This window comes from Vanacampus margaritifer, chromosome 20, assembly GCF_051991255.1.
Source record: "Vanacampus margaritifer isolate UIUO_Vmar chromosome 20, RoL_Vmar_1.0, whole genome shotgun sequence".
NCBI lineage: Eukaryota > Metazoa > Chordata > Actinopteri > Syngnathiformes > Syngnathidae > Vanacampus > Vanacampus margaritifer.
This window is the reverse complement of record NC_135451.1, coordinates 16,159,209-16,184,956: the sequence shown is the minus strand read 5'-3', so window position 1 is coordinate 16,184,956 and position 25,748 is coordinate 16,159,209. Positions and strand designations below refer to the sequence as shown.

The following is a 25,748-nucleotide window of genomic DNA, read 5'->3' as shown; positions in this document are numbered from 1 at the left end:
GAGTTGGCCAATACGCCAGCGTCACTAACACTAGGGAACCTCACTCTATTAACATTACAAACGTCTTGTAGCTACAATATTCAAAAAATGTTTTTGTAATATTCTCTCTTACTTCCATTGTTGAACTGAAAATCCCGCTCACAAGGCGTCCAAGTTGAAGGAATGTAGATGTGCTAATTTCACCATGCTTGGGAACCACACTCCTTTCATGTTACACTACTCTTGTAGCTATGTTACTGCCATAATTACCAAATTCATATTGAAAAGACAAAGAAGGTCTTTTTCCTGATGTACTTCCTGTATTTATTTCTACTGCAAATGCACAAACATCACTTTAACTGTGGAACCACACTCCATTGTTCACACTTGTGTAACTATGATATTGCAGCAAGTCCAAACATCATATTGAAAGGACATCAAATCTTCCTGATATACTTCCTGTACTGATTTCTACTGCCACCCATTTTGACAGAAGGTGTACAAATATGACTAGTACGGGAACTACACTCCATTCATTTTACAACACCTCTGTAGTAAAGTCATCAGATTGGAAAGACACCAAATGTTACCCTCTTTCTCTATTTCCTCTGTTGATTTCCAACCCAGCAAATGCTAGCACTAGAATTAGCACTGGGGAACCACACTCCATTCATTTTACAACACTCTTGTCGCTCTGACTCTGCAACACGTGCAAACTTGGTACTGGAAGGACAGCAAACGCCGCCTTCTATCCGATATACTTCTTGTCTTGTATTTCTACTGCAGCCTATTTAGGCGGCAAATGTACAAACATCACTAGTATGGGAACTACACTCCAAAAAGTACAATAATCATACTGTAGTGGAAAGACACCAAATGTTGCCCTCTTTCTGTACTTCCTCTGTTGATTTCCAACCCATCTAGGTAGCAAATGCTAGCACTAGAATTAGCACTGGGGAACCACACTCCATTCATTTTACAACACTCTTGTCGCTCTGACTCTGCAACACATGCAAACTTCGTACTGGAAGGACGCCTTCTTCCTGATATACTTCTTGTCTTGTATTTCTACTGCAGCCTATTTAGGCGGCAAATGTACACACATCACTAGTATGGGAACTACACTCCAAAAAGTACAATAATCATACTGTAGTGGAAAGACACCAAATGTTGCCCTCTTTCTGTACTTCCTCTGTTGATTTCTAACCCATCTAGGTAGCAAATGCTAGCACTAGAATTAGCACTGTGGAACCACACTCCATTCACTCTTGTCACTCTGCCTTGTTGCAACAAGTGCAAACTTCGCATTAAAATGACAGCAAACGTTGCCCTCTTTCTGATGTACTTCCCGTCTTGTAGTTCTACTGCAGCCCATTTAGGCGGCAAAGTAGTTGGAAAACAACTTCCAGGTAGCATGTGCGTTCTGCAGGCGGTTCGGTCAAGCAGCGGCTAATTTAGCCACAAAGCCCCGCCGGAGAAACACGTGCGAGCATGTGAGCGTTTCCCAGGTGGGATCATGTTGGGGACGTCCGGAGGGGACGCACGCTCACCCCGCGACCCGCGTGCACCTTTTTCGGTCGCAGACGTGCGAGCTCGCGCCCCCGTGGCGACGTGCTCATGCTCGGCGCTCACGTCCTCGTGGGAAGGCTGTTCCGGCGAAGAGGAGTTCACTACTTGAATTTGAATTCAAGTGTTCCGCGGCGTCCCGCGAGGGAAGGCCATTCAAATACATTTGCTTGATCAATGGGCGGAAAAATTAACATAATACTGTACATCTTTTGATGGCAGAAAACAGAGCTGAAGAGCCGCAGCCTGAGGCTCAAAGCTGCACTTTGTCACATTCGCATGCCAACTGTCATGACTGAATAAATTGTAGCCTTTTTTTTAATATGCATATAATTAAAGATAAAATAAATAAATATTGGTGTCAAAATGAGTGTGTTAATTTTGAGTTAATTTAAAATTCCTTTAACACCACAACATTTTTTTAACGCGCGACACTTGGAAAGCCTCTACTGGGTCCATGTTAAAATTTTGCAGTAATAAATGTAAATAATAATGCATATATTTGTGGAGACTGGGGTCAAGTTGTATATTACAATTTAAAAAATGTGCAGAATTTCACAAGTTTTTTTTTATGTTAAAGATGAAATAGCTCTTAATTCGAAAAGAAAAATGCACCAATATCTTACAAATGCAATGATGCCATCTAGTGGCAGAAAAATGACCTCAACACAAATCAATATGGCGCTTGTTTTTTTTGTTTTTTTACAGTACAGTACCTTTTATTTTTCATTTTAACTCCATTTTATGAATTATTATGAACTTAATATATCAATGACTAACACATGCAGCCATATTTCTATTTGTTTACAATTTTTGTCCACTTTTATGTTCACAAGAATATGAAAACTTTTACTGTACATTTAGAGCAAATATAAAATTTGTGATTAATTGTGAGTTAACTATTGAAGTTATGCGATTAATAATTGTAATCACCTGACACCCTTATAACTAACCACTCTGTCCAAATTGAAGGAATCACAGGAAGTACAAATATTTGGGAACCAAACTCCATTCTATTGAAACCACTTCTCACGTACAAACTTCGCAAAATTTCCGTCGCTTCATAAGCACTAAGCAAATTATTTTTTCCGCCGCAGCCCATCTAGGCTCTAAACTCCATTTCCTTGTTTTCGCTCATTTTTGATTGACCAAATTCCTCACAAAGGACAAAATTCCATCCGCCGTCAGCCTCCACTTTTGACAAATCTGCCTGGTCACGCTGGAATTTTCCAGTTTAGCGCACTCCAATTATTTCCTCTTGAGATTCAAAGAGTGGACGAGCGAGAGCGGCCGTTTAATTTCCTCCGGCTTTCAATGCGCTTCGTCTTTCTTTCTTTTTTATTAGTCATATGAAAAGAAAAGTCATTTTCGAATGTCCTTACATGCACGCGGCGGCGCGCTACAAGGTGAGGCCGCTAAGACGCCTTCAAAGACTGCAATGGGAAGCTTTCGACAACTAAAATGAAAAATGAAAAAAATCACATCAGGTGACGTCTTGTGGACTTCCAGAGATGAAATCAAACGCAAAATTAAAATGTCTCATGCAGAGCAACTTTCAAGCGAACGGCTCGCCAAAAGCGCTAATGTTTTCCAGCCGGCGCTTCACGTCGTGCGTCAGCACCGTGTCATGATTCCGGTCCGCTAGCCTGACCCGGGCCGGCGGCGCGGCGCCAAAGCGTAATGAGACATTTGCTAGCAAAATTTGGAATGTGACAAAACGCATTAAAAGGCGAGCAGCAGGCTGCGCGGCCGGCCAAAGTCGCCGCTTCTCAATTCCGCTGGATGGCTGACACTGGACTGCCTGCTGACAGTTTGGACACAAAAAGTGTTCTGCCGCAGCCAGCAGACACGGCGCTGGTGGCTCGCTGCCTGGAAATTGATGCAAATTACAAATGCATGGTTTTGAAAATGTTTCATTTCTCCTTTCTGTGGCGTGTGGTCGACTAAAGTCAACCCTGGGGATCGAACGAATGAACGTCATCAACCCGTTTTGAACATTAGAAATCATATAAGGCGCATAAACAAGCCGAATAAGATGTTATACAAGCAAAACCAAAGTCGAAAGATTTGAGTGTTTGCACCCTGACAAGACGATTCTACCCCCACCCGGCATTCCTTGCAAACCGATGGATGCACTTTTTGCACATTAGAAATCATACCAAAATAGTTTCCATCAATGCAAATCCCCACAAAAAAAAAACAATCACTGAAACAAAAGAGTTGACGTTTTGTCCCCCAATGAGGCATTTTGCGACTCTAGCTCCGTTTGCACATTAGAAATTGTTTAGAGATACAACAAAACACAAGTCCCAAGACAATCAAGTGGTTGAGTAAAATTTTGATAGGATGTTAACCCCCCCCCCCCCCCCCAGGCTCCCAAAGATGCCGATTCATTTCCCCCACGTTCCCCGCAACTCGATGCATTTTCTGCACAATAGAAATCATAAACAACGGAAACCAAAATAGTTTCCATGAATGCAAATCCCCACAAAAAAAAAACAATCACTGAAACAAAAGAGTTGACGTTTTGTCCCCCAATGAGGCATTTTGCGACTCTAGCTCCGTTTGCACATTAGAAATTGTTTAGAGATACAACAAAACACAAGTCCCAAGACAATCAAGTGGTTGAGTAAAATTTTGATAGGATGTTAACCCCCCCCCCCCCCCCCCCCAGGCTCCCAAAGATGCCGATTCATTTCCCCCACGTTCCCCGCAACTCGATGCATTTTCTGCACAATAGAAATCATAAACAACGGAAACCAAAATAGTTTCCAAGAATGCAAATCCCCACAAAAAAAAAACAATCACTGAAACAAAAGAGTTGACGTTTTGTCCCCCAATGAGGCATTTTGCGACTCTAGCTCCGTTTGCACATTAGAAATTGTTTAGAGATACAACAAAACACAAGTCCCAAGACAATCAAGTGGTTGAGTAAAATTTTGATAGGATGTTAACCACCCCCCCCCGCCCCCCAGGCTCCCAAAGATGCCGATTCATTTCCCCCACGTTCCCCGCAACGCGATGCATTTTCTGCATAATAGAAATCATAAAGACGAGAAAATGAGATGAGACCGCATTAAACAGAAATTCTGATTTCACATTTTGCTCCCCAGCGAGGCAACTTTTTTTTCCTGAATTATCTGCAATGTATATTAGAAATCATAAACAGCAAAAATCAAAATGAGTTTCCGTGCATGCAAAAGCCCCCCCCCCCCCCAAAAAAAAAGACTAACAGCATTAGAATGAGAAAAATCAACGGGTCTGACGTGTTTCCGCCCGCCGAGACACTGCAATGCACTTTTTGCACATTAGAAATCGTAAAGTGAGTTTTCATCTATGTAGGACCTCAGGAAATGAAAATGACTAAGACAACAGCAATCACCGAAATCATCAAAACATTTGCCCCCCGACAAGGCGACTTTGTCTGAAAATGATAAGGAGGAACGTGTACACAAAAGAACGCTGACAAAAATGCCACACGGGGTTTAGGACCACAGTTCCGACACAAAAGTTTTCCCGCAGAGACCCCGAACCAGAAACGACCTCTAAATGAACCCTCGTCGGGACGCGCACGCGTTCCTACGGCAACCCTGCGGCGAGAAAGAGGAGAACAATCGGACAGTCAAAGAGATCCCCACCAAATTCCATCTGGAGCCGCTAATCCGGTTCAGAGCCGGCTAGGAAATGGCTTTGCCGGAGAGCGCAGCCGCCTGGCCGAGACGGCGCGCGCCAACGCCGCTGATCAGCCGGCAGATGAGCGGAAAGACGGAAAAGTAATTGGATAATAAGACCGGAAAATTCCGGGGGGGGGGGGGGGTTATTTGGAGAGCCTTCCATCTGGAGCACCTGCTGCGCGGCCATTTCGTCCTAACGACGGGCAACAGTGACACAAGATGGACGCCGACCACACAAGAAGTGAGGGGCCACACCACACATTTCATACCGATACGATAGAGAGTAAAAAAAAAAAAGAGGCTGGAGGTTGTCTTGTAATTGCCGTTTGTTTGTTTATGAGCCGGACTAAACAAAACACTTCTAAATATATTGTCGTAAAGGTTATTTTAGCAGCGGGGAAGGGGTTAAGGTAAAATCCATCAAATTCTGGTGCAGATCCGGTTGCAAAAAGACGATTTTTGTTTTATACAAATTCCTTCATTTGTAAGTGAATACTGCAAAACGTTTAAATGGATACTTGACTCATTTAAGCAGTAACAATTCATTTAAAATTTTTTTAGAGGTATCAAATTTAGTGCGTTAATTTTGAGTTAATTTTAAATTCCTTTAACGGCACAAAAAAGCCTGTATTAGGGAAATTCATAACAAAGCAGACACGCGCACGTCAAAATTTAGCAGTAATACATTTAAAAATAACGCATAGTTTTGTGCCGACTAGGGTCAAGTTGGATTATACGATTTTCAAAATGTGCAGAATTTCACAAGTTACTTCATGTTAAAGATTAGGGAGCTCTTAATATGAAAAGAAAAATGCAATTATGCCGTCTAGTGGCAACAAATGACCTCAACACAAATCAATATCACACGTTTTTTTTTTTTTTTTTTACAGTACAGTACATCTTTTTAACATTTACATCTAAATTTCACTAAATCACGCCTCCCTTTAATGGCCGTCCCAGGAAATGTGCGCAATTTGGTGCGACTCCAAATTGAGACTGTTGGGCCTTGGTGGAGGTCACAGCAGCTTTTTGTGTCATTTGAATATGCATTTGACTGCAGGTGCTGATTTCTGTCATCTGTCGGTTCCCCTTAACAGAACAAATAGGGCCAATAAATGTCCAAATAATCGGTAGCGATCCAATAAATATCCGGCTCGGCTGTTTTTTTTTTCTCTGTTGGCTGCTGCCTTATTTTTAGAATTGGCAATAAATGAAGCTTCTGCACAGCTGGCCACAGAAGTCACGGCCCAATAACATTACATTGGTTGCGCTCCCATATTTGATTTGATTTTTTTAAGGAGCCAGTGCGGTTGTTAGGGTCGTCTCCACGGCAACACCAGGACCTTCCGGAGGAGTCCCGAAAGCAGCGTTTCAAGAATGTAAAGTTTGCGGCAGGATTTCTTGTTGCTTTAATTTGCACTTTTTTTTTTTTTCTTCAGCGAGCGGACGCACGGCGCCGCTACCTGAGGACGCACTTTGACAACGCCGGTTCGACATATGGCGTTTATGCGGCGTTGCGTGCACATGCGTGTGTGCTCAACGGCCCCGCCCCCACCGCGTTAATCTTCCATTTACACCTCGATGGATTTCAACTTGATTTCCTTGCCAAAAGATGCATTACGTTCCTTGGCACAACACCTGCTGGTCAAAGGGACGCCGGTGTGCAACTTTGCTGATGGATGACATTTGCTTTGATCGTCGTAATAGTACACACACACACACACACATACATACATATGAACACGTCTACGTCATATGACATGTCTACCAAATTTCAAGCTGCTTAGCGAAACTGGCTTTGGGGGCGGAATTTACGAAACATTCAATGTCTCTGAACAAACACTGGAAATGGCCAAAATGGCCGTTTCAAAACAAAATGGCCGACTTCCTGTGTGTTTTCCACCAAATGTTATAACGTTAAAGAAAAGCGGCTTTGGAGGCTGAATTTTCGAAACATTCAATGTTTCTGAACAAACACTGGAAATGGCCAAAAACTGTTGAAAATGGCCGTTTCAAAACAAAATGGCCGACTTCCTGTGTGTTTTCCACCAAACGTTATGTCGTTAAAGAAAAGCGGCTTTGGGGGCTGAATTTTCGAAACATTCAATGTCTCTGGACAAACACTGGAAATGGCCAAAATGGCTGTTTCAAAACAAAATGGCCGACTTATTGTGTGTTTTCCACCAAACGTTATGTCGTTAAAGAAAAGCGGCTTTGGAGGCGGAATTTTCGAAACATTCAATGTCTCTGGACAAACATTGGAAATGGCCAAAATGGCTGTTTCAAAACAAAATGGCCGACTTCCTGTGTGTTTTCCACCAAATGTTATAACGTTAAAGAAAAGCGGCTTTGGAGGCTGAATTTTCGAAACATTCAATGTCTCTGAACAAACACTGGAAATGGCCAAAAACTGTTGAAAATGGCCGTTTCAAAACAAAATGGCCGACTTCCTGTGTGTTTTCCACCAAACGTTATGTCGTTAAAGAAAAGCGGCTTTGGGGGCTGAATTTTCGAAACATTCAATGTCTCTGGACAAACACTGGAAATGGCCAAAATGGCTGTTTCAAAACAAAATGGCCGACTTATTGTGTGTTTTCCACCAAACGTTATGTCGTTAAAGAAAAGCGGCTTTGGAGGCGGAATTTTCGAAACATTCAATGTCTCTGGACAAACACTGGAAATGGCCAAAATGGCCGTTTCAAAACAAAATGGCCGACTTACTGTGTGTTTTCCACCAAATGTTATAACGTTAAAGAAAAGCGGCTTTGGGGGCTGAATTTTCGAAACATTCAATGTCTCTGGACAAACACTGGAGATGGCCAAAATGGCCATTTAAAAACAAAATGGCCGACTTCCTGTGTGTTTTCCACCAAACGTAATGTCGTTAAAGAAAAGCGGCTTTGGAGGCTGAATTTTCGAAACATTCAATGTCTCTGAACAAACATTGGAAATGGCCAAAATGGCCGTTTCAAGACAAAATGGCCGACTTACTGTGTGTTTTCCACCAAATGTTATAACATTAAAGAAAAGCGGCTTTGGAGGCTGAATTTTCGAAACATTCAATGTTTCTGGACAAACACTGGAAATGGCCAAAATGGCCGTTTCAAAACAAAATGGCCGACTTCCTGTGTGTTTTCCACCAAATGTTATAACGTTAAAGAAAAGCGGCTTTGGTGGCTGAATTATTTAAACATTTGAGGCGCTATGATTTGTTGAACTGTTTACAAAATGTCTGCTTCCAACCAAAATGGCGGTCTTCCTAAATCCTTCTGTGTTTGGCTTCTTGAGGGTTTTTTGCCGGCCTATTCACGAAAGTCATGTTGTCAACTGGAACTGGCATTTTTCAAATCATTGAAGGAACCTGGACTCGAGACTTTTTGCGGGTCTACTTATGGCAGAAACCAAATTTCATGTGGCGGAACCAAACCACGCTTCAGTGAACTTAAAATCCAGACATGCGATCAAGTAAAAAAAAAATAAAAATATATATATATATGTATCTATTTTTGCACATAATGTGCTTTGATTCACTTCCAGCTCGCAAACGCAAATCCAGAGCAAAAGCCAAACGAGTTGAGAGTTCACTCACCTTTCCCACGTAGAGCGGCTCGTTCCCCGTGAACTCCTCCAGCACGAAGAACTGGTTCCATACCCAGCTGCGCCTGTGTCTGTGCAGGCCCCCCCAAGGGGGTGCACCTGAGCGCCGCAACTCGTCCCGGTCCCCGGAGCCCTCGCCCCCGCCGGGCCCCGAGCAACCCCCCTGCCGGATGGGAAGCAGGAGGCCCAGGAGCGCCAGGAGAGCCAGGGCCCCTCGCACGGATGAGCGGCACCGCGCCATCATCTGCGCCGCCCCCCCACCGCCTGCCTTCCTCCCCGCGCTGCTCCAAAACGCACTCAGGCCAGAAGAGGAGCAAAAAAAGAAAGAAAAAAAAATATATTGGGGAAAAAAAAAAAAAAAAGTTAAAATGTCAAAACCCCTCAGGGTTTTTATCCTCACAGTCCCGAGCTCGTTTCACCACGGTGCAGTCAAGCTCGGCATTCTGCTGTGCGCCTCCTCGTTTTTCCCCGATTGGAGACTAAAAGCGAGGTAATTCCTTCCACTCGGGCGCCGGGGAGTTGACATTAAAGGTGGCTAACAGGGTCAGCGGCGGCCCACAAGCTTCTCCGCGGTAGGGTCCGATAATTGGCACCTATCGGAGCACAGGGAAGACAAAAAAAAGACAACGGCCACGTCAGCAAAAGTGGCCGTGTGACCGCGACAAGTAATGTGATTACTGGCGCGCCTGTAATGTGATTACTGGCGCACCAGTAATGACATGCTCGCACTAATCGTATAGAAACTCAAAAGACAGTCAAATGGGTCACCAGGCAAAGTTGAAGTGGAAACAGATAAAAAAAATTGGGAGAAATTGGCTTGAAAAGGTTTCAGTGCGCTTGCGCAGGCACACGTCACAACAAAAGGTGGCGCTATCATCTTTTATTTTACACTCATTTTGGGAGAAGGAACAACACGTTTGACCGTCTTAACTAATGCGACTTTCGGTTGGAAGGATGACATTTTTGCGTTTTATGGCGAGTCATCGAAAATTTGCCAACATGCCCCGCCCACATCACATGACATTTTTGGTGTCATCCATCTTTCCTCGACACAAAATTTGATAGCAATTGGGATGCATCTCTTGGAATTAGCCAAAATTAACCTAAAATTGCCGCTACAAACCAAAATGGCAGACAGACAAAATTAACCAAAAATTGCCGCTACAAATCAAAATGGCAGACTTACGAGCTTCTTGCGAGTTTTTACTCAGCTCAACTTTATTTATAAAGCACTTTAAAACTAGCATTGCTGTATACAAAGTGCTATACATGGAACATTAATCAGTCATGCAGTAAAGATCAAAAAATTTCCATTCACAAACATCAGCCGGACAATGATTAATTAATTAATTAAAAAGTTAATTGTATTTTATAGAATTTTTCTATTCAAGGATCAAAGAAAACTATTAAAATGGTCTTTAATGAAAAATATAATTTCTATTTGATTTGACATCGATTCCGAGATTTTAATTAAGTAAATATCTGTTACAAACTCTGAAGAAAAAAGTAGCGGCAGAAGTAGCAAGTATGATTAATTGCGATTAATCGCATCGATTGCTTAGTTAATTAATTACGGCAAATTGTGTGATTTTTTTATTTTTTTATTTTCATTTAACCTTTATTTAACCATGTAAAAACTTTGAGAATTAATTCTCATTTATAAACATGACCTGGACAATGATTAATTCATAAAAAATTAACAGTTGTAATTTATAGAATTATTCTATTCAAGGATCAAAGAAAACTATTAAAAGAGTCTTTAATGAAAAATATACTTTCTATTTGAGTTGGCATCAATTCCGAGATTTTAATTAAGTAAATATCTGTTACAAACTCTGAAGAAAAAAAGTAGCGGCAGAAGTACAAAATGTGATTAATCGCGATTAATCGCATTGATCGCTTAATTAATTACGCCAAATTGTGTGATTTTTTTTTTCATTTAACCTTTATTTAACTATGTAAAAATGTTAGAGAACTAACTTCTTGAAACGGAGGCAGAGGCAGAAGTATAAAATGTGATTAATCGCGATTAATCGCTTAATTAATTAGGGCAAATTGTGTGATTTTTTTAAATGTATTTTCATTTAACCATGTAAAAAATGTTTGAGAACTAATTCTCATTTATAAACATGACCTGGACAATGATTAATTCATAAAAAATTAACAGTTGTATTTTTTAGAATTATTCTATTCAAGGATCAAAGAAACTATTAAAACGGTCTTTAATGAAAAATATACTTTCTATTCGAGTTGACATCAATTCCGAGATTTTAATTAAGTAAATATCTGTTACAAACTCTGAAGAAAAAAAGTAGCGGCAGAAGTACAAAATGTGATTAATCGCGATTAATCGCATTGATCGCTTAATTAATTACGCCAAATTGTGTGATTTTAATTTTTTTTTTTTCATTTAACCTTTATTTAACTATGTAAAAATGTTAGAGAACTAACATCTTGAAACGGAGGCAGAGGCAGAAGTATAAAATGTGATTAATCGCGATTAATCGCTTAATTAATTACGCCAAATTGTGTGATTTTTTTAAAATGTATTTTCATTTAACCCCTTATTTAACCATGTAAAAAATGTTTGAGAACTAATTCTCATTTATAAACACCTGACCTGGACAATGATTAATTAGTTAAAACTACCACCAATTATTATCAATCTTTTTTCGTGTTTCGGGTTGTAACGGAGGAAAAACAACTACAGGAGCGCGTCCTTGACCTGGCGTCGCAAAGGATCATCAGAGGCCGCCATGCTAACGAGCACGGGGCGTGCGGAACAACAAAGGCCAGTCATCTGCCTGCCAATTATGTGGCCGCACCCGCGCAAGGTCACCATTCTGCCCCGGCGACACTAACAAGTCACGTGATCTACGCTCTCGCGGGTCAGATTAAAAATAAATCGCAGGCGTCAGCGCCGCCTCTGACCTCTAGCCGGACACACTCGGCAGCACGCCGGCCTTTGTCTTAGCGCCTGGGCCGCGCTCGTGTGACAGATTACCCAGCACGCCTCAAACGCGGAGGAGGAAGAGGAGGCATGAGGAGGTCGCGGCGTCTTGACACAAAAGAATCCCAGCAGGCCCGAGCGGCCCGGTTGGGAAGGCGCTCGGTTAGCCACGTATGACTTCCAAGGCGACACATGCACTTCCGCCGGCATCCTTGCGGCTAAGAAATGCCACGTAAACGGCGGGAGGTCATGTGAGAGGAGACGCGGGAGAGCCGGACTGGCACGCAACACGGGTGACCTTAAGCGCCTCGCTTGGTTGGACCCGCAATGGCACGAATCGCCACAACTCGCTCTCGAATGCAGCAAAGAAGTCAAAATAGTGGCGACTTCCGGAAGTCTGTTTTTGTTTAAACTGAAAACAAATTGAAGTGAAATGATTAACATTTCGGTTATATTGAAAGTTTGGAAAACGTGTATTAACCCTATTTATTTGTTAAAATTAGGAGTGTTAGTGTGTTCATTTTGAGTTAATTTCAAGTTCCTTTAATGCCACTTTTTTTTTTTTACGCGCGATTAATAAACGCCCTTGTAAAACCTGTTCTGGGGGAATTCCTGTTGCAACGCTAAAAAAAAAATTTCAGTACAGTAATAAATTTAATAATAATGCATATATTTGTATTTTACAGTTTTAAAAATGTGCAGAATTTCACAAGTTACTTCATGTTAAAGATTAGACAGCTCTTAATATGAAAAGAAAAATGCACTGAGCTGTCACCGTCTTACAAATGCAATTATGCCATCTAGTGGCAGAAAATTACCTCGACAAAAATCGATATCACACACGTGTTTTTACAGTACATTTTAAACAAAAGTATGAAAACTTTAAAAATATATATTTTATTGTACATTCAGAACAGAGCTAAAATTTGAGATTAACTCATTCACTGCCATTGACGGCTATAGACGTCAAAAATTGAATTTAACTATTTCTATTAGTTAAACATTTTTTTCTACTTTTGTTAACAAGAGTATGAAAGCCTAGAATTTTTTTAATTGTACATTTAGAACAGATATAAAATGTGTGATTAATCGTGAGTTAACTAGTGAAGTCATGCGATTAATTACAATTAAAATTTGTAATCGTCTAACAGCCCTAATTTTTAATAATCTTTTCTTTTTTTGATTAAGGGCATCAGGCGATAACAATTTTTTTAATTGTTATTAATCACATGACTTCAACAGTTAACTCACGATTAATCACAAATTTTATATCTGTCCTAAATGCACAATAAAAAAAAAATTCTAGGTTTTCATACTCGTTAACAAAAGTGAAAAAAATGTGAAACTAATAGAAATAATTAAAATGAATTGTCAGTTAATCGTGAGTTAACTATTGAAGTCATGCGATTAATTCCGATTTAAAATTGTAATTTAAAAAAAAACTTTTAAAGTTCAAAAACATTTTTTTTAAGTTTCTGGATCGTAATATTTGCATCATGATATCATTTGCTGCTCCTGCATTGCAAGCCACTCAGCGATGGCCGCCTCCGTCAAATCCACGCAAATAAACGGTCAAGCTGTCGTGTATATGAATCAAGTCAGCCAGGACGCATGACATTTTGATGGCTGAAGTGGAAAGTGGAGCAGATGTGCCTGCGGGGCAACAGGGGCGTTGAAGGTGCAGCACAGTACGGAGGTGGGGGGTGGGGGAAGGGGCCGTGGGGGGGGGGGGGGTTCGCACCGTTTCGGCATGCGCCAAAAATCTCCACGAGCAACTCGTGCAGCGACCTTGTTGGCGGCATGTGCAAACATCAAATAAAAAAAGAAATAAAAAAACATCTGCTAACCGTGAATATTCCAAGTCAAACTAGAGGACGACAAGATGAGAAGGATTTGGAGTTTGGCTTTCCTTGTGAAAGAAAAGTAAACAGACTCGCATTAAGCTAGTTTTACAGCTAGCACACGATGCTAAACGGCATTGGTGGGATAACGCAATAGCATCGACAGTCGTGGATATTTAAAAACAGTACACGTTATTCTTTATCCTCTGCGATGAACGACTAACTGACTAATATTAGTCATTCATCGCAGGGGATAAAGAATGTATGCCTGTGAGTTGTTAAATGGACGGTCTGCAACGTTTGTGTTCAGATATCCGTTGCTTAAAGGATAGCAACAAGCGCTACGTGCATGCTAATTGTTAGCTTGCGAGTCAATGAAGATTCTTATTGTATGTTAGCATTCTAGACTATTTTCTATAGGTTGCTTCCAACATTTAATGAATCTTTTTTTCCTTTTATTCCCAAAGAAGATCTTGTAAATGAGCAGCTCGCTCGCTATTTTAAAATTCGGCTTTCCCTCTTAATCATTAGCAAATTGTGTTTTGGGGATTCGAACCTTTATGTGGGGCTGGCGGGAGCAGCGTCAACACGACGAGCGCCAACGAAGTGAAAATACAAGATCAAGCGGCCAACGTGAAGCCCTCACATCCGCCACCCCTCCCACCATAACGGTCGGCCCCGGGCCGGCGTTTGGCTTCCGCGCAGTTGTTCTAATCCCATTTAGCAGTCCCACAACAGGATTAGCAGCGCCGCGGGGCCGGCCCGACCAATCGCACGCTCGCTGGCGTTTCGCGGCCTCCCCCATCATCGCGCTCGCTCACGATCTTATTGTCATCATCACGTGTTGATGGAGACGTTAGGTGCCTTGCTCAAGGGCAGCTCAGGTCAAAAGGGCTCCGAAAATGAGCAGATTTGACAAGGGACGCAAAGTGATGTTTTTGAGAGGTCGGATGGAGGACACGGGCCCCGTCGGACGTCGAGGTCGGGGCCACAAAGCCGCCCTTTGATTCGCGACGCCCCCTTTTGACCCTCTTTGGGTTGGCAAGGCGTCCCCCTCAGGGGTTCGAGTGACAGGCGGCGGGACATTTTTTTAGACAGCAAGTCAATGAGAATGGCAATAATATTCATCACGCTCGTCTCGTTTCGGGACGGGTCGGGGACATTTCATTAGGCACACCATGAAAATGGACCAAAATAAGAAGAAACATTTTTTTTTGCGTGAGAGGGTAAAAAAAAAAAAAAAAAAAAAAAAAGGAACACAACCACATCAGCGTTAAAGGAATGCATTTGTCAGTCAATCAAAAATGAATTGAATTTCATTATCATCATTTTATCTTTATCAACAGTGTGCAGACTAAGGTGTCCCTAATAAAGTGTCCCACATATGTTGTAGTCCCTTTTCAAATCCAGCACATCATTTTGGACTGCATTTCCATTCCAAATGGAATTAAACAACTGACAGATCACATGTAAAACCAAAAGCAGAATTTAGCAACGAATAAGAGTAAATTATTGGGGAAAAGGGGTTGGAGGAAGGAGGAGGGGGGGGGGGGGTCACGTCCTCCCTCCCGGCGTACGAAATAACCGCTGCCGACACACGCGTGTTGCACATCCATCCATCACCGCGCAGCGTCAAACACGCACGCACGCACGCAAAAGTTCCACGCGTCGTCATCTTATGCATTGACAAGTGGCAGCAATATCCAAGAAGGGGGCGAGAGAGAGAAAAAAAAAAGAAAAAGCGGTGCGGCGGGAGAGCAAATGAGCGCAGAATACTAATCATGCACGAGCAGAAGAAGCAGAAGAAGGAGAAGAAGGAGCCACACTCACCCGAGCAGAAAAGGTGCGAGAAGTTCCCGCCAGCGCGGACGACCAAAGTTGACCAAGAAGGACAAGAAGAAGACAGCGAGAGAGAGAGAAAAGGAGGTGGAGGAGGAGGAGGAGGTGGTGGAGGTGGTGGTGGAGTGGAGCGTGCGTCACGTTGTTGAACAAGTCGCCAATTAGGTCCCGATCGTGTTGATTTGTGTTGCTTGTGTTCACGGAGCTGCTGCACGCGCTCGCTCTGCCTCCACTCAGATGTGACTCGTCTCATCCTCGCTCCCTCTCTCTCTCTCTCTCTTTTCGCTCACTCCATCTCTCTCTCTCCTGCATGCGCAGTCTCCTCCTCCTCCTCCTCCTCCTCTTGTGTGCGCGGATGACCAGCTGCAGGCTTCTACTTGTTTTTTTTTTTTTAGCAAGGACTAGACGGAAGGTGCCCAAACTAAAGCCCGGGGTGTTTATTTAAAAAAAAAAAAAAAAAAGGAAAAAAAAGTTGGGAGGAGGTATGAAGTGCAGTTTGGGTGTCAAAAAAAAAAAAAAAGAAAAAAAGTGAGGTGTTGTGATATTCACATCCACCACGGGTGCGAAAACCCTGACCGCTACTATACGACTGCTGCAAATAAAAATAAATTGGTTTTGTACAAGGCTGTTGTTGATATACAAAGATACAAAAAAATATATATATTTCCAACTAAAAAATAGTGACATTTGTTTACTTTATTTACGTAGCACTTTTCATACAGAAAAAATTGGGTTGTCAGGCCATTAAAAATTTTCATTGTAATTGATCACATGACTTCAAAAATTAACTCACGATTAATCGCAAATTTTATATCTGTTCTAAATGCACCATAAAATATTCAAGTTTTCATACGCTTGCTAACACAAAAGTGTGAAAAAATTAAACTAATAGAAATATGGCTGCATGTTTTAGGCACTGATATTGTAATTTCAGAATCATTTATAAAATTGAGTTTTAAAAAGATGAGTGATATTGATTTGTGTTGAGGTCATTTTCTGCCACTAGATGGCATAATTGCACTTGTAAGACATTGGTGCATTTTTCTTTTCGTAGTAAGAGCTATCTAATTTTAAACATGAATTAACTTGTGAAATTCTGCACATTTTAAAAATGGTAAAATACAACTTGACTCCAGTCTTCAGAAATATATGCATTATTATTACATTTATTAATGCTAAATTTTGACGTGCGATTGGAATTCCCACAGTACAGGCTTTCCGAGTCATTAATCATGCGTTTATAAAAATTAGTGGCGTTAAAGAAAGATTAAATTAACTCAACTAAAATATCCATACTACATAATTTAAAAAAAAACACAATCTGAGAACGATGTAAAAAAAACAAAAAAAAACATGGCGGGGCACAGAGAAACCATGTGAGGAAAAGCACCCAAAGGGAGCTCATCCACACTGAGGAGGGATGACAACACACGGCCACAGGTAAGGGTGCCATCCCGGAGACCCTCGGCCCAGATTGACCATGGAGTGTGCGGGTGGTGGTATGCGTGGTGAGCAGAGAGCTCATCTTGACTGGGTTCTTGCCAATCAGTGTTTTTTGTCAATAAATACGGGCCAGGAAATTTGGCTGCACGACTAAAGAGACGGCCAGTTAACCAGTTCCAATCTGCTCAGTGGAGGGACGGAGATGCGCACCACCTCAAAACCCTGACAAAATCTTATCAGCTGTAACAGACAGCTGCCATAAAGCAAAATAACGAGATGTCAGCAATATGCGTTTGCTTGATGGACTAAATTTAGCGTGTTTAATCAATTAAAGCCAAAGGAAAGTGGCATTTGCATCTTTTGGATTTTCTGTGTTGGAAGAAAAATATTTGCACAGCCGTGGAATGGACTGACACAAATCACGGCGGTGCGAGGAAGGTGCAGGAGGTGATCATAAAAAGAGAGAACGATGGTGGCAAAGAGCTCTCACGCTCACGTAAATCATGGAGAGCGATGGGAAGGGAGGATAAGGACAGAAAAGGGGTAGAAGAGGAGAGAGAGAGAGAGAAAGGAAGGAGGAGGAGGAGCAGCAGGAGGAGGAGGGCAAGCAGGAGGAGGACAAAGAAAGATTGATACAAGGAGGAAAGAGACACGCGTAGAGGAGGGGGTAGAAAATGAAGAGATTAGCAGGAGGGGGTGAAGATATATGAAGGTGGTGGAGGAGGTGAAGGAGACGGGAGGAGGAAATAAAGATAGATAAGGAGGTGAAAGAGCTGGGAAGAGATTGAAGAGGAGGATAAGGAATGAAAAAAAGATTAAGGATGAGGTGAGCGATGAAATGAAACGAGAGGACAGAGGAGGAGATGATAGTCAAACAAATAAGAGGAGATCCGAGAGGAGGACAAGATAAAATTGGTGGAGGAGGTGAAGGAGAATGTTTAGAAAAAAAGAAAAAAAAAGTTGGACTTGATGTCAGTGAGGAAGAAGGAGGAAATGATATGGAGCGGAAAGAACTAATAGGAAATAAAAGGAGGAGATGAAGGTGGAAAAGAGGAGGAGAAGCAGCAGGAGCACCGTAATGAAGATAGAGGACACAAAAGGAATATAAAAAGGAGGAGGTGGAGGTGGTAGAGGACAAAAGACAAAAACAACAGACAAAAGATCAAAAGGGAGGGGAGGAGGAGAAAGAAGAGGAGAAGAAAGGAGAAGGAGGTGGAAAAGGAGATGGAGGAGAGGAGCATAAGGAAGTAGGAGGTGAAGGAGGAGAAGCTGGAGGGAGCCAAGGAGAAAGAAAAGGAGGAGAAAACAGTGAGGCAGAAGAGGAGAAGAAAAAGCCAGACAGAAAAATGAGAAACAATTGAGGAGGAGGCTAAGGAGGCGATAAAAAAAAAAAAGGAGCTATAGAGGAGAAGGTGAAAGAAGGGTGACGAAATGACAAGAAAAGGGTTGGGGCAGAGGAGAAAGGAAGAGGAGGAGGAGGAAGACGTTCTGTGCGGAATTTCCTAAGCTGCCAAGTCGTGACTGGCAGACGGCCTGTGAAGGCAGCGCTCAAACTTCCAAGAACATTCCCGACACCTTCGTTACGTCCTTCCTCACACGCACAAGTCGTCGCACGCCAAGATTTACATTTGACATCATTAGCGTTGAGTTATTATTTACACCGCAATATACTGTCTATGCTATTAGCGCTAGCAGACTAGTGGAGTTCCCCATCATTTGTTAGCATTAGCAATACATAGTCGGAAACCTCTTTTGTGCACAATTATTCAAACTAAACTGCGTGGAAGTAAAGTACTATTGAAGCTCCTCAACTCACTTCAGCACCGTTTCTTGGCACCAAGAGGCCACGAGATGGCGGCAAAGCACTACATTTTCTGTTCCACGTACTGCAAAAATCGCCACTGATCAAAAGCAACACCGTTTGTGTGAAAATGATCAATGAAGCATCTCATCGCCTCCAGAGCATGCGCGGTCTGTTTTGTTCCCTTCGCTAATTGAATTTTCAAATGTCAGCCAATAATTGCGCTCTCCCCAAACTCCCCACTTTTGCATTCCTCCCAATTAGCCGAATGCGCCACAAAACACGGCGCATCTTCTCCACACAGGCGGCGGCTGATTAGCGGGAGACGCATTGCTTCAAATTAATGAGTGGGAAATACGTGAAATATCACACACGGGCGGTCAAAGCGTCGAGGGACGAGACAGTACACACAAATGTTTTCCACAACTTCAACTTTCTTTTGGTGAGAGAAGCGGGGAACACCCTTGCATTGGATGCTAACAAATGGCAGGACATAATAATGAATCCGTTCCATGGTTTGACATTTAACAGTTCACTAAAAAGTTACGATTTTGTCTATAATTAATGGAGTGCTGTCACTATCAAATATTCTTAGAATTGATTAATCTATCGATTATTCTAATGATTAATCGGCTAATCGGATTCATTTCAATTTAGCTTTAAAGTATATTTTTAAAAAAGCTGATTTCTGTTTATTAACCAGTGATCGGTGTTTATTTCGTACTTCGTATTTGTATAGAGATTTTTTTTTAAATGGCTCCAAATGATTACTCGATTATTAAAATAGTTGTCGATTAATTTGATGATCGATTACTTGTCGATTAATCGATTCATTTTGACAGCTTTAAAAGAATGTGATGACTTTATTATTTTTCACGTACAATTAATACCTTTGAAAACACATTTTTAACGATTCTGGCAAGCCACCACCTAAAAAGGCGTCAGTCGGACCAAGCCTTCATTTTGTGCAGCTTTTAAACTCATTAGTGTCACAGGTAAGTTGAAGCCTGTCCCAGCTGAATTTGGACGAGGGACAGGGGACACACCTGGACTGGTTGCAAGTCAACCGCAGGACACTTGTAGACAGAAAGCCGGCGCATAGAAAATCTACTGACACGAGTCGAGATTCAAGCCAGGAACTTCCCTACTGTGAGGCAGACGTGCTAATCCCGATTCCACCTACAAATCTTTATTGAAAACGCAAGAAAATGGAAAGTTTCAATGTGACCATAAAGTATGCAAAAGTGTCCAAATGTATCACCAGCGCTTGCATTTTTTTTCCAAATTAAAACAATGGACTTCTTCTTTTTCCGTTTGACTTGACGCGCACTTCGTCGCAGGTATTAGTCACCCACCGCTTGCTTCCCTTCTCGCGGGCTTATTTGCATTTTGCAGCCACAAGTCCATTTGTGTGGCGGCAGAACGGCGAGCGCCGACCCAAACTAATAGAAAGAGCAGCCCCTGTCTGTCAGAAGGGGAAGAGCGGTTAGCGTCGCCCGAGACTGAAGCGCGCGATCATGTTGGGGGAGGTAATAGAGAGCAAACGGCAAGTCAAAGGCTGCATGCAGATGGATGAGAGGGATACGATCGGGGGGGTATTTAATTGGACAGTGACATTGGGAGCTCATCAGCGCCTCCCCATCAATCACCAGATGCCCGGAGGCGATGCGGCCACCCCCCCCCCCCCCACGTGTCCGCCGTCCCCCCTTCCTGGCCCGGGTATTTATCGGCCAGCTTCTCCTCTTAAACTGCCCCCCCCCCCTCGCCCCCCCTCCGCATGCCTCCCGCCCGTCTTCCATATCGTGACTGTGACCTCCGCTCACCTGGCCAACGGTTATCTGCTCCCCGGTGACACGCTGCTTGATGGGGCGTTTTGTTCTCGGCTTAACAAGAGAAGCGGGGCGGAAGGTTGGCGTGCGGGGGTACGGTGATTAAAATATAAGCCCCAAGGACGAGAAGGTCGGAGGTGATAGCGGTAGGTAGCCGCTCTGTCTCGGATGGAGCAGCGCAAATCACCAAAATCTGTTCAGGTGATGACAATCAGCGGCCGTTCTGAGGATTCAAATCTTGGATCCGGCAGGTTTTCTGACATTCCAAAAACACTAAATGGTCCATTTGTCTTTTTGAGATCCACCTTTCACTAAAAGTCCCTGGGCCGGACGGATGGCATTCTGTTCAACACTCATCCGTATTCAGACTAAGTAACCACCGGCTAATTGAACCCTGTCCCCCCCCCTAAAATAATGCGAGTGCACAGGAAGATTTCGATTTTCACTTCCGGAGGCAGCACTTCATCAGCAAGCTGCTGTATTGCAATTGCATGTGGTTTAATTTCACACTTGACAGGTGGGCGCACACTCCAGAGACGCAGCTGTTTGTATAGAAGTAATTAAAAAGTCAATGTTGTGTAATACAGTATCTCCCCGTTGAATGTTCAACTTTTGAGCTATTGCCACTTTTAAAAATGTAGTTTTACCTTGCGGGTGCAGAGTCCAGTAGTCAGCAGGACAAAGGAGTAAAGATTGGCCCTTGATGGACAAACACACAATTGTGTCCTGATTATTCCTTTTTTTTTTTCAAGCCAAGATGAGCTCATTGTGTCTATCAAGGAGCTACAAAACATTTAGTGGATCGTCTCAATTCCGAAGCGGCAAGTCTGTGACAAATGTGGCGCCATCGTAACCGCAACGACAGCAATGTCTTACAGACCCCCGGAACTAATACAGATGTTGATTTTCTGGTGGAGGACTATTTATGAGTTTTGGACTCACAGGTGACGGTAATCCAGAAAGGATGAAATCAACTGGATGTCTTCTTTCGGAAGGAGTTTAATTTTCCCGGAGTGAACCACTGGAGATTTGATTACACGGGTTCTGCGGTTCTGCTTTTTGCAGATGATGTGGTGCTGTTGGCTTCTTCAAGCCGTGACCTCCATGTCTCACTGGAGCGGTTCGCAGCCGAGTGTGAAGCGGTTGGGATGAGGATCAGCACCTCCAAATCCGAGACCATGGTCCTCAGTCGAAAAAAGGGTGGAGTGCCCTCTCCGGGTCGGGGAGGAGGTCCTGCCCCAAGTGGAGGAGTTCAAGTATCTTGGGGTCTTGTTCACGAGTGAGGGTAGGTTAGATCGGGAGATCGACAGGCGGATCGGTGCAGCGTCTGCAGTGATGCGGACGCTGTATCGGTCCGTCGTGGTGAAGAAGGAGCTGAGCCGAAAGGCAAAGCTCTCGATTTACCGGTCGATCTACGTTCCTACCCTCACCTATGGTCACGAGCTGTGGGTCGTGACCGAAAGAACAAGATCCCGGATACAAGCGGCCGAAATGAGTTTCCTCCGCAGGGTAGCCGGGCTCTCCCTTAGAGATAGGGTGAGAAGCTCGGTCATCCGAGAGGGACTCAGCGTCGAGTCGCTGCTCCTCCACGTTGAGAGGAACCAGTTGAGGTGGCTCGGGCATCTGGTTCGGATGCCTCCTGGACGCCTCCCTGGGGAGGTGTTCCGGGCATGTCCTACCGGCAGGAGGCCCCGGGGACGACCCAGGACACGCTGGAGAGACTATGTCTCTCGGCTGTCCTGGGAACGCCTTGGGGTCCCGTCGGATGAGCTGGCTGAAGTGGCTGGGGAGAGGGAAGTCTGGGCTTCCCTGCTAAAGCTGCTGCCCCCGCGACCCGACCCCGGATAAGCGGAAGAAGACGGACGGACGGACGGTGATGCAACCTGAATTTCAACAAAGTTAGAACACGTTGTTGTCTTTTACTGGCTAGTTCGTTGCGCCAAATTCCTATCGGTGAATCCTGGTCTACCACCTGTACAATATCTGTCCCCGATCCGACCCCAACTCTATCACCTCCGAAATGGAATTCTCCACAAGAACAAACACAACCCGCATGGTAAACAGGAGGCTACGGTTCCAGCTCCCATTTGCTCTCCTTACAAAGCAGCAAGCCCACAAATGTGATCAGTACGCACCTCCAGATCAATAAGGCGCCAGCGGACAGGTGACACTATCGTTCCAGTAGCCGCCATTCGGCAACCTCGCTGCTCTCTAACACACTGACGGACTCCCAAAGGATTATCGATCCCCCCGCAGGGACTTTCTAAAGGAAACACTTAAGGAGCTGTCATAACATATGACAGCTTTTTAGAGGCTTGGTCAGGAGCGGCGAGCGGCTTTTTCAAATCCTTTCAACTTTTATGTAAATAGAATTTGCCCCTCTGCTCCTTCTCCTTCGCCTTCTCAAACACTGGAGGAGCAATGACTCAGAGCGCGTGACCTTTCCGTCGCACCGTGACTCTCGACGGCGGGTGGCTGATTTATCATCAAACCGGATTCCGTTTAGCGGCGGATCAAATGCATCTTCTCTCTCTCTGTAATTGCGCAAAGACGTTTTTGGCCGCCGAGGAGTCGACTTGTAATTGTATTTTCATTCTTTCTGCGCGTGCTTGTGCTTTCTTTTAATCATCTGGAGCTGCTGTGCGGTCGCAAGGCGCCTCGGCGGAGAGAGACCTTGATGTTGTACAACCCCCCCCCACCCCCCACACCCCGCTCCCGCACTGCCGCCGCCGCCAGACTCCTACCACCGAACCGCCGAGGCTCGTCTTGTTTGCATCAAGACACCCTTTGAGGACTCGTCATGCAGAAGGTATTGAGCCATTTTATTTTTCCTCGGACGCAGCCCAAGAGGGTCACTGGGATCAAGTGGACTAACGGACGACCTAATCAGGGGGGATTGGCTGCATCGATCGCGGCGGTCTTATCGTTATTGGCTGTCAGGGGCCGCAGGGGGGGCCCCCCAGTCCCTTGCCGGCTCAAAGCACAACATTCAGGTTGCATTCATCGAGCTGCTACCTCCGCTCTGTCCTCCCTCGAGGCCTTCATAGATTAGCATCTTTCTGACTTGCAATTTACCGCTTCCACTGGATGATTTACTTGAATAGGTTTTTATCAACTCCGCCTCCCCCCCCCGCGCATTTGCAGACCAACAAGAGCAGGCAGTTCCCTACGTTGGCACTCCCCCATGTATAAATTCTTCTAATCCGCAGTGATACGCAGTTGGACGACGGACACCTTTAAGAATAATCCTGGAAGATTAAGCCTGTCACCTGGTGGATCATTAACTCTTTGACTGCCAGACGTTTTCAGAAAAGGGTGCCAGCCGATTTAAGCATTTTTGACTGATCTTTCAAGGTGTTTGGACTATGGAAACACACGTACTACCAAATGAAAGATTGGACTCTCATCTTTCATCAGGAAAAAAAGTTTGTTTCTACCTTATTCCGTTTTTCAGTAATCAACAATAGAAAATGGTTGGTTTCACCTCTGTTTTGAAACAAACGTTTTTTAACGTCTTTGGCACTCCTCCATAGGATTTTACTAAACGTTATTTAACGTTTTTGGCAGTCAAAGAGTTAAGAGCGAGCATAGTTTCATCTTCTATTATTTCTAGGCCACCCGTGGCCTATCTGGGTACTTTATTACAAGACTTTTAGCTTTGGGTGGTTTGGGGAGATTCTTGATTGCGTGCAGGTCGACGATAATGCTAACAGCTAACCTAGGTTTTCTTCGCCTTCTGTCCGGACTCCCTGTGGCCCTCTCATAGGTCAATCAGGCTATTGTATTCAGATTTATGATTTGAAGTCTACAAAAACTTAAAAGGTATCCGTCACATCTATATGTAAAGCTACGTTTGCGTTCCCTCAAACGGTAAACGAGCTCGGAGGTCATCCTCGGTTGACGCCCCCCCGCGCGCGCGTCACGGCGCGTTTCCGAAAAAAGAGAACGTGCAGACAGACGCCTTCATTCATCTGCGAGTTTTGTCGACTGAGGCGGCGTCCTGATCCGAATCCTAATGGCTTGGATCTGCGCAGCCCCTCCCCCCTCTGTAAAAGACACTCTGAAGTTTCTTCTCCTCGACACTTTCGCTGCTATTCCGCACGACACAGTACTTAGGCGCGATGAATGAGTCATTTTGTCAAATGGCATTTTTTGTTATCTATTGAAGTGCTTTGAATAGCCTGGTCTAAAGTGGAGGCACTGTTCAAATCATTTTTAATAAAATGTTGATGTCGACCAATGGTCTAACCTCCTCATAAATCACATTTTAATGGAAAAAAATATCTGCCTCAAATAAAAACCAAATATCATAATTTATAGAAACATGGTCTACGTATATAGAATTTTTTAACCTAATTCTGGTTACTTAATTCTGCCTGTTAGCGAGAGCCACTACATCGTGATAACTTACATTGATGTTTCTGCATTTGGCAATTTATTATTATATTATATTATTAGTATGGGATTTTTTTTTAATGGGCTTTAGGTGAACTGATGAATACACACACACTCGCACGCACGCACGCACGCACACACACACGCACATACACATACTCACCCACATACAAAAAAAAAAAAAATATATATATATATATATATATATATATATATATAAAAAACATTTATTAATTTTTTTAATTTATTTGTTTTTTTTAAAAAAGGAGAGCAATGATGATGTCAAATCGAATGAACAATACTGAGCTCTATAAAAAGGAAAAAAAAAATAATAATAATAAAAAAAAATAATAATAATAATAAAATGTTGATGCTCTGCTAAAAATATCGAACATGCTAGTCATGTTTTGCAACGATGACCTGAGAAATTCATGTGAGAACGCCTTGCAGGGTTATATGACTGGATCCAACGGTTATTGGATTGGGTTTTTTTTTTTTTTCGCCTCCAGAATATGAATCAAACTTTAAATATTAAATAATGTATCAAACGTCCAAGAGGGGTAGCAAGTTGGAGCCCAGCGCTTTAGCGCAAACCCACTAATCATTCCCATTTCCCCAAACTCCGAGTGCACTTGCTGAAGTCGCACATCTGGAACTTCAAGGCCCGTTTACATTTACACATCACAAGTCGGGGGAGATTAAAGAGAGATTATGGGCGCTGATGGAAGTGCTGCTTGCCTATAAGATGTGAGACCAGGCTGGAAGTCGTTGGACGTGGCGGATGATATCCCACTTCGGATAATAAGGTTTGGGTTAGCGAGCGCGCCCTTTTGT

The 25,748-nt window shown here is 43.4% G+C and overlaps 1 protein-coding gene across 5 annotated transcripts in view; it reads right to left on the bottom strand.

The window, feature by feature from the left end:
- LOC144040599 (cadherin-7-like) overlaps nt 1–25,748 on the bottom strand; it is a 153,050-nt gene that overhangs the window by 82,931 nt on the left and 44,371 nt on the right. For 3 of the 5 annotated variants that reach the window (XM_077554941.1, XM_077554946.1, XM_077554945.1), the window contains exons 1-2: nt 15,438–15,668; nt 8,809–9,409 (exon numbers count right to left, since the gene is read on the bottom strand). In XM_077554941.1, the coding sequence (XP_077411067.1) occupies nt 8,809–9,060 (252 nt within the window). In that variant the 5' untranslated portion in view covers nt 9,061–9,409; nt 15,438–15,668. Of the gene's footprint in view, nt 1–8,808; nt 9,410–15,437; nt 15,669–25,748 lie in introns of those variants that run through there. The other 2 variants (XM_077554943.1, XM_077554944.1) reach the window with 1 other exon arrangement.